The 9,728-nt window shown below is 39.2% G+C and overlaps 1 protein-coding gene across 1 annotated transcript; it reads right to left on the bottom strand.

The window, feature by feature from the left end:
* Positions 1-1,248: 1,248 nt before the first annotated feature.
* Positions 1,249-4,858, bottom strand: LOC126910945 (uncharacterized). The gene is made up of 3 exons (XM_050695460.1): positions 4,128-4,858; positions 3,593-3,747; positions 1,249-3,452 (listed from the first exon to the last, which is right to left on the bottom strand). Exons 1-3 carry the CDS (start codon positions 4,757-4,759, stop codon positions 3,238-3,240), a joined length of 1,002 nt encoding a protein of 333 aa, XP_050551417.1. The 5' UTR covers positions 4,760-4,858; the 3' UTR covers positions 1,249-3,237.
* Positions 4,859-9,728: the final 4,870 nt, after the last annotated feature.

The following is a 9,728-nucleotide window of genomic DNA, read 5'->3' as shown; positions in this document are numbered from 1 at the left end:
CAATGATGTTGTCAATATCGATGTCAATACTACTGATGCTTATATATGCAATACAAAAGAAAATGTCAGCGAACGAATAAATTAATACCTACGAAGACATGAAGTCATCGGGTGTAAGGTAACACTGCTTTTTGAATTAGCTAGGATAGCTTGTTAACCTTAACCGATTCCGTGCGGAAGTCTTTTGAGCAATCTTTAGTGCCTGGCGTCAAACAAAAATTCTGTGATGCCTCTGAGGCACCAAGCGCCAGAAAGTTTGATGATTCCCCTGGGGAATCATCCGCCATGAATTGTCACTTTTAGCTTGTTTTCGTGTTTCTACTTGCTAAAATAATCATTTGACATTGTGTATCTAACGTAGGCAGTCAGTAAATTCGTTCAGTGCGTTTAAAAGTGACGATCTGTGTGTTTTTATGGAAATGGAAGGTAAGTGACTAATTTATATCAGGGGTCGTAAACCTTTTTGCATTATTTCATGGATTTATTTATTCAAGTGTTGTAAAGAATTTATACACGTACCACTTGAGTATGAAAAACACAGCACCGTAAAAAAGCACAGTTAGTATGAAAAACTAGCGGGACAAAATTATTTTGTACCAATACCAGAGCAAAGCAGCTTGTCTTGATTCTTTGGCGTTAGAAGGATAATTTAAGACATGTCCTAAATTGACTTTTGTCCGTCTAGTTTATCAAAATATTATACTGTGCGCCGGCGCAAACAATTATGAACGGCGTAGTTTTAAACAATAATCAACCGTATACGCAAGGAAATACGGTACTTCGTAGGCGAAGGGCCGGCGAACAGCGCACTCTTTGTACGTTTTTAGGCAACAATGAACCTTATGACAAAAGCATTTGATTTTTGAGAAACATTCCAGAAAGTGGGCTGTTAGAATTATAATCAATAATAAAATGTGTCGGCAACTTGGTTTACAACCCCTGATGTCAGCTAATTTGCGAAATTACTTAAAACGAACACTGTGGGCATGATAAGGGTGACAAATAAAGACACTTTTATTTAGGGGGCTCTTTTGACGAATGTCGTTTAAGCCGAGTTTTGTATGATTTAGTTTTGTATCCTCTCGGGCACCATACGCCATACGCAATAGATTTAGATGGTGCCTGTGCGGCATCAACCGCACGGAAACGGTTAATTGTTGACAGATAAAGTCTTCAAGAGCCAGATACATATTTGGATGGCTTGCATCATATAGGACGATCATCACGTAAGACATAGCCATTTTTGAAATTCTGGATGGTTAGTTGATAAGTCAAATCTTCTTGGTGTGCATAACATGAATTGTTGACAGATATCCCGACGATAGATGCAAGTCGTGTTTCACAGACTGAGGTAACAATGGATCATGTTGCTTTACTAGATATAGCTAGCATAGGTTCGTAATCTTTGTTGTTGACAGATGACGACTGGTTACCCGAGAGCATAGCTCGCGCTATAAAGGTAGTCTCTGGTTGGACCAATTATTATAACATGCACCTATTCAAGTAAGATTCAATCCATACATACATTTTCTTGATAAGTGTGTTGAAGTTAGTCAAGCTTTTCTGCTTGTTTGTGCATAACAAATACTTGTTAACAGATGTATACCACGTGAGACATCCCAGCCATACTACCAGGCTAGAAGGTAATGTTGTATGAAGTTATTTTATCATAACTAGGATAGGCTCTTAATCGTTTTGTTGACAGGAGATATAAGAATACAGGTACGCAAAAAAATCTAAAATAGCTATTTACGTAAACGAAATACAAAGAATTCAGAGGAAGAAAGAAAACACGAATCACAAATAATCACCATTGAGTTTGATTTGATAAAATTATATGAGAATAACTTATGGAAGGTAAAATTTTCAAGACTAGGAGCATAGCTTCGTAATAATATTTGTCAACAGATGCTTTTGAATTGCGTCAGAACATTCCACGTTGTTGGAGTCGAATTTACAGGTATTGGAATATAAAACTGAATATACTTCAAAATTCTAATTTTTGCTGTAAAGTTTTTAATTTTGCATGCATATCACTAGATTAGGTGCATAACCAGTTTTGTCAACAGATGCAAATTATAGCAAGTCGCTCTTTAAACGCTGGAGTATGATGTTTGCGAAAGTTGTATATGTAATGTTTTGTGAAATACACCGTATAAAGTAGTGCCAGCTCGCTGCAAACTAACTCAATAACAAATTCACTTTGCGATCACAATATAAGGTGCCTATTAAGTACACCTGCAATTTCAATATGGGCATAGACAAGCAGTCTTGTGGAAGAACGTGTTTAAGCTTTATTTTCAGCTTTAAAATTAGTTGAGCTTGAATAGATTTGAAACAAGTATTGTTAACAAAATACCCAGTTCTGGGTTCAAAAGATATCAAGATGGAGACGCGATACGATACGACACGATACATAATACGCTGCCTATGAGAAAGTAATCGATATATCGATATATTGGTATGTGATAAGTTTTCTTAAAATGCATTTTGCATGTTGACTTCTACATATTTATGATATATCACAAGATCATTACACCAAATAGCAGTCGTAGATAGACTGCAGATAGACATTGGGTTCGATTCCCAAGTCGCGAACTAATCATTTGCGATTTTTAATACATCCTCAGGAAGTCGAATGAAGTTTGTGGGCATCAATTGATATTTGAACTGGAACTCGTAACGATGCAGTAATTAATGGATCAACGTCGGGTATTGCAAACTACAAAGTATACCGTGTTAACAACAATAGATTCCGGAAACAGCTATGTGGATATATGCACAAGAATGGAAATTTATTTGAAGTCGACAGATATTAAGCTACTTCTGGGAAGATCTTTAACTGCACCTTCTAATCATTGATGATATAATTACTATGACAAAAATAAATTAATACAATGAAAGGAAACGCAATAACAGCTCGGACATCAAACGCACATATATTAGTAAAATCTAGCTAAATTATAATAAAGTCTGCTTTCATACCTTCGCACTCATAACATTTTTAATGAAATGGATAACACTCGGAAGATAGTGAACGATGATAATACTAACGCTGTGCTAACTAAGCTAGGCTAGGAGCAAATTAAAGATTGCCAACACAAGGCTCATGACAACAAGCAGAAGAAAGAAAAACAAATATGAACTTAAAGCGACTATCTAAAAAAGCCTAAAATTAACTTAACATGCTTTGCATAAAGCAAAACCAAATCAGTATCATTACAATAAAGAAAACCATTATAAATACGCATGACGACCAAAATACCACCATGAAGACGACACGGACGAGGAGCAGAAGACCACCAAGAAGACGACACGGACGAGGAGCTGAAGACCACCAAGAAGACGACACGGACGAGGAGCTGAAGACCACCAAGAAGACGACACGGACGAGGAGCTGAAGACCACCAAGAAGACGACACGGACGAGGAGCTGAAGACCAACATGAAGACCTCACGGACGAGGAGCTGAAGACCACCAAGAAGACAACACAGACGAGGAGCTGAAGATCAACATGAAGACGACACGGACGAGGAGCTGAAGACCACCAAGAAGACGACACGGACGAGAAGCTGAACACCACCAAGAAGACGACACGGACGAGGAGCTGAAGACCAATACGGAGACAACATGGACGAGGAACTGCAGACTAATACGCAGACAAAACGGACGAGGAGCTGAAGATCACCAAGAAGACGACACAGACGAGGAGCTGAAGACCAACATGAAGACGACACGGACGAGGAGCTGAAGACCAACACGAAGACGACACGGACGAGGAGCTGAAGACCAACATGAAGACGACACGGACGAGGAGCTGAAAACCAACACGAAGACGACACGGACGAGGAGCAGGTATACTATCCAGTGAAGAAGACCATCATAAAGGCGACACAAACGAGGAGCTGAAGATCACTATTAACACTATATGGTATAGGAGTAAAAGGCAAATAGGAATATGACACGGACGAGGAGATGAAGACCAACACGAAGACGACACGGACGAGGAGCTGAAGACCATCATGAAGACGACACGGACGAGGAGCTGAAGATCACCAAGAAGACGACACGGACGAGGAGCTGAAGATCACCAAGAAGACGACACGGACGAGGAGCTGAAGACCAACATGAAGACGACACGGACGAGGAGCTGAAGACCAACATGAAGACGACACGGACGAGGAGCTGAAGACCACCAAGAAGACGACACGGACGAGGAGCTGAAGACCACCAAGAAGACGACACGGACGAGGAGCTGAAGACCAACATGAAGACGACACGGACGAGGAGCTGAAGACCAACATGAAGACGACACGGACGAGGAGCTGAAGATCACCAAGAAGACGACACGGACGAGGAGCTGAAGACCACCAAGAAGACGACACGGACGAGGAGCTGAAGACCACCAAGAAGACGACACGGACGAGGAGCTGAAGACCAACAAGAAGACGACACGGACGAGGAGCTGAAGATCACTATTAACACTATATGGTATAGGAGTAAAAGGCAAATAGGAATATGACACGGACGAGGAGATGAAGACCAACACGAAGACGACACGGACGAGGAGCTGAAGACCACCAAGAAGACGACACGGACGAGGAGCTGAAGACCAACATGAAGACGACACGGACGAGGAGCTGAAGATCACCAAGAAGACGACACGGACGAGGAGCTGAAGACCAACACGAAGACGACACGGACGAGGAGCTGAAGACCAACATGAAGACGACACGGACGAGGAGCTGAAGACCAACATGAAGACGACACGGACGAGGAGCTGAAGACCACCAAGAAGACGACACGGACGAGGAGCTGAAGACCAACACGAAGACGACACGGACGAGGAGTTGAAGACCAACAAGAAGACAACACGGACGAGGAGCTGAAGACCAACACGAAGACGACACGGACGAGGAGCTGAAGACCATCATGAAGACGACACGGACGAGGAGCTGAAGATCACCAAGAAGACGACACGGACGAGGAGCTGAAGATCACCAAGAAGACGACACGGACGAGGAGCTGAAGATCACCAAGAAGACGACACGGACGAGGAGCTGAAGACCAACAAGAAGACGACACGGACGAGGAGCTGAAGATCACTATTAACACTATATGGTATAGGAGTAAAAGGCAAATAGGAATATGACACGGACGAGGAGATGAAGACCAACACGAAGACGACACGGACGAGGAGCTGAAGATCACCAAGAAGACGACACGGACGAGGAGTTGAAGATCAACATGAAGACGACACGGACGAGGAGCTGAAGACCATCATGAAGACGACACGGACGAGGAGCTGAAGACCAACACGAAGACGACACGGACGAGGAGCTAGAGACCAACAAGAAGACGACACGGACGAGGAGCTGAAGACCAACATGAAGACGACACGGACGAGGAGCTGAAGACCACCAAGAAGAGGACACGGATGAGGAGCTGAAGACCAACATGAAGACATCACGGACGAGGAGCTGAAGACCAACATGAAGACAACATGGACGAGGAGCTGAAGACCATCATGAAGACGACACGGACGAGGAGCTGAAGATCACCAAGAAGACGACACGGACGAGGAGCTGAAGACCAACACGAAGACGACACGGACGAGGAGCTGAAGATCACCAAGAAGACGACACGGACGAGGAGCTGATGATCACCAAGAAGACGACACGGACGAGGAGCTGAAGACCACCACGAAGACGACACGGACGAGGAGCTGAAGATCAACAAAAAGACGACACGGACGAGGAGCTGAAGACGACACTGACGAGGAGCTAGAGACCAACAAGAAGACGACACGGACATATTATGTATTGTAAAATTGTAATAAAAAAAATTATAACACATTCTATTGACTTTCTTTTGTGTAGCAACAAAACAAAAATTACCTTAATATCACCCTACACATAATGCTAACTATCATGTTAGTCATGTAACTAACTGAAATTTGTGGGTTCAATCCCCAGTTTGGTCACCCTGGCACTGGTGTAGAATAATTATTGTTTTGAGGAGACCTGGGATGTCCGTAAGGATTGAGGAGCCACATCAGATTTTTAAAATCTGATTTTACCATTATTTAGCAGCAATGAAGCTGATTTTGCAGCACGAATTCTAGATTTAGCAGCAAGATATATAACTAGATATGTTAATGCAAAAGTGGCTCCTCAATCTAAACGTTTAAATTGAGGAGCCACCTATAACTCGTTAAGTAATAGATGAATATTTTTGAAAATTTTGTATCATTTAGCAGCAATTTTGCATATTACCGTCTACAAATTTCGCTTCTGTGGCGCTAAAATGTAAGAAAATACAATACTTTTAGTATGGCTCCTCTATCTAAATTTAACAGGTGAATTTCTACTGGATATGAGCGATCAATTATTATATTCGACATAATGATCATTTAGTAGGTGTTGTGTTTGTTTTTGCAGTATAGGAATAAAATAGTAAAACAGAGTAAATTTTGTAGATGAACGCATTTTCTTTGGCTCCTCAATCCTGACGTTCTAATTATATATGTTTGACTGTACCCACCTGAGATGACAACGGAATCTAAAGCCAGAGATACTAGCATTTAGCAGAAATGTCTGCTAAATATATCTGTACAGTTCAGCAATGTATTTAATTTAGATTCTGAAAAAAACAATACTTAACTATTTTCTTGTAAATTCAGCGTGTAGGGTGACCACAGTTTGAGGGTATCTACAAATTATTATTTCTCTTACCAACCGACAATAATATTTATTTAACAAAGTGTTCATTAGCAGTGAAGTATTTTCGTTTGTATATTCACGTAAAAAATAAATACTTAACTTGGATTTCCTATAAATATAAATTAATAGGTGCTGTAGAATTTATTCCACCAATTATCGAAACTGGCACAGGCCACTATAAATGTCACTATCTTACACCGAAAGATGAGATATTCTGTTACGATGATTACGATTCTAAAATTCGTATAAGCACTGATCAACCAATATTCATTCATTCTATAACTTATAGCCACATTGATTGCTAAATAATTAAATCGTAGGTACAATAGATATAACCAGTTATATAACCAGTAAAATATAAATTTAACAAATTACTTATCTTGGTTTCATTTACGAGTATATGGTCACCCTACACGCTGAATTTACAAGAAAATAGTTAAGTATTGTTTTTTTCAGAATCTAAATTAAATACATTGCTGAACTGTGCAGATATATTTAGCAGACATTTCTGCTAAATGCTAGTATCTCTGGCTTTAGATTCCGTTGTCATCTCAGGTGGGTACAGTCAAACATATATAATTAGAACGTCAGGATTGAGGAGCCAAAGAAAATGCGTTCATCTACAAAATTTACTCTGTTTTACTATTTTATTCCTATACTGCAAAAACAAACACAACACCTACTAAATGATCATTATGTCGAATATAATAATTGATCGCTCATATCCAGTAGAAATTCACCTGTTAAATTTAGATAGAGGAGCCATACTAAAAGTATTGTATTTTCTTACATTTTAGCGCCACAGAAGCGAAATTTGTAGACGGTAATATGCAAAATTGCTGCTAAATGATACAAAATTTTCAAAAATATTCATCTATTACTTAACGAGTTATAGGTGGCTCCTCAATTTAAACGTTTAGATTGAGGAGCCACTTTTGCATTAATATATCTAGTTATATATCTTGCTGCTAAATCTAGAATTCGCACAAAATGCTGCAAAATCAGCTTCCTTGCTGCTAAATAATGGTAAAATCAGATTTTAAAAATCTGATGTGGCTCCTCAATCCTTACGGACATGACCTGGGTCCAGTAGTAAATGAATAACTAAAACTAAGAAAGATGTTATGGGATTGTAGTCAAGCATTAGTTTTTGTCGAATCTATATATTAATACGTGATGCAAAAACTTTGGACCGCTATTTACGAAAATTGCGCGGACGTAGGAGCATAAAATTTGGTACACTTATAGTTTATGTGTAGGAGAAGTGCAGAACGCTGATATTTTTCAAAAATAATGCTTATAAAGTACATTAAATCAATAAATAAAACATTACACACACATGCATAGTATCTGATCGTATTTGACAAAACGTCAAAATCGATAGACAATGTGATAGAAAGACATTGCGATGATATTGACGTCTCATATGAATAGAGTTTTATAAAAGAGTTTGGTTGAGTTTGAGTTAAATGAAAATTATCCTTGAACGTATGTTAAGTGGTATTGTAAATTAAATCGTATATGGTTGAATTTCAACCACTAGGCGACCACTAGTAAAAAATAAAATAACATGACTGTCCATGTGTGTCCATGACCATCTATTTTGGAAAATCACATACGTCCAATGAAACTTAAAATATTCTACTGATAAAAAAAGTATAAAATTTCGATGGAACATTTAAGTCTTATTTTTTCAAGTCTTTGTTCATACGTCCCTAGAAAATTCAAAGTTCGGGCTAACACGTCCCGTCGCAGTAAAGGCAGTTCAGTTGCCACTGACTAATGCATGACATATAATGCACAGACGTCACAGTCCGATCAACAATGCATTACTTGTAATGCACGGACAGTCAACATGTTAATATTCTTCTATTACGTATTGTGTCATGGTAATGTCTAGGGTAGGTTAGGTTTAAAGTGTAGGAGAGCCAGGGTTTGGCACGAATGGGCCAGCTTGACCGGAGTAATGCCACGGTCTCATTGACGAGTTTCATCATGTGACTGAAGTTACTAGACATCCAATTTTTGACTGCAAGGACTAAGAAAGTCTTGATGTATTCTCTCAAATAGAGAGGAATATGAATTTGCATACACCATGAGGAATGTTGACCATGATGTAGGTTGGGACTGCCTAGGACTTATCCTAGGCAGAGTCAATGTGGAACTCCATGACACGATTTTGGTAATGAGAAGTATTCTTGATTGGAAAGCATAGGTACATAATATTATGAAGATGAACAGAACTATGTACTAAGTTAGGTCAACAGAATTACAGGTTACAATGTATACATTGTATCTGCTGTTTAGAGTATAAGAGTAAGGCAATCCCTCGGTAGGAATTTAGGTAATTGTGTTCTATTTCCAAATCAATCTAAGCTAGTACTTCTAACTACTGTCACATATGAGGACAGTTGGAAACCGAGTTAATAGGAAAGTTACTAGGGCAACTGCCAGTGCCAGGCCAGTCTTGATTTCGATTCCTGGGTTGGCTAAAGTTCGTAACTTGTTACAGAAATCCGTTTCTATGTAGAGTAATTAAGATTAGGTACATTAATTAGTTAGATAATTCGTACTTACGTAAACGTTGAGACTCAAGACAACATAATATTATTTTCAAAGTATTAAATCGTAACTTCTTAAGGGACTTCGTTTGAAAATTAAGAAAAAGTATTAATGTTTAATTACACTACAATAATATTCATCGGGATATGGGTGTAAAAATTAGGTATCCAAAAACTTTGGACACTTGAAATTAAAACAAACAATATACCTTAATTTTGATGCAAAACTCTCGAATGCTAGGTGCTGGAGTGGATATTCTATCTACAGAACAGAGGTACAGAGCACAGCGTAGGACAGAATTTTCTAATTATTCTAATTGTTGTACTCCATCATGCATGTTTCAACAACGTTTGTTTTGTAATTTTAGCGGGCAAAATGAGCAGTAGTACTGACCACAGACATAGGAACTTTAGAAACTAAATAAACTTGTCTTTGTCAGGTGTT

This window comes from Spodoptera frugiperda, chromosome 8 (genome assembly GCF_023101765.2).
Source record: "Spodoptera frugiperda isolate SF20-4 chromosome 8, AGI-APGP_CSIRO_Sfru_2.0, whole genome shotgun sequence".
In the NCBI taxonomy this organism is placed as follows: domain Eukaryota; kingdom Metazoa; phylum Arthropoda; class Insecta; order Lepidoptera; family Noctuidae; genus Spodoptera; species Spodoptera frugiperda.
This window is presented reverse-complemented; position numbering and strand designations above follow the sequence as displayed.

What these genes read in the sequence shown, in the direction of transcription:
- LOC126910945 (XM_050695460.1), bottom strand. Translation starts at nt 4,759, where the DNA reads ATGTTGGTCTTCAGCTCCTCGTCCGTGTCGTCTTCATGTTGGTCTTCA. An exon ending in CTCGTCCGTGTCGTCTTCAT is followed by an intron (nt 3,748 to 4,127) that starts GTTGGTCTTCAG and finishes GTTGGTCTTCAG; the next exon opens with CTCCTCGTCCGTGTCGTCTT. An exon ending in TTCAGCTCCTCGTCCGTGTC is followed by an intron (nt 3,453 to 3,592) that starts GTCTTCTTGGTG and finishes CTCGTCCGTGAG; the next exon opens with GTCTTCATGTTGGTCTTCAG.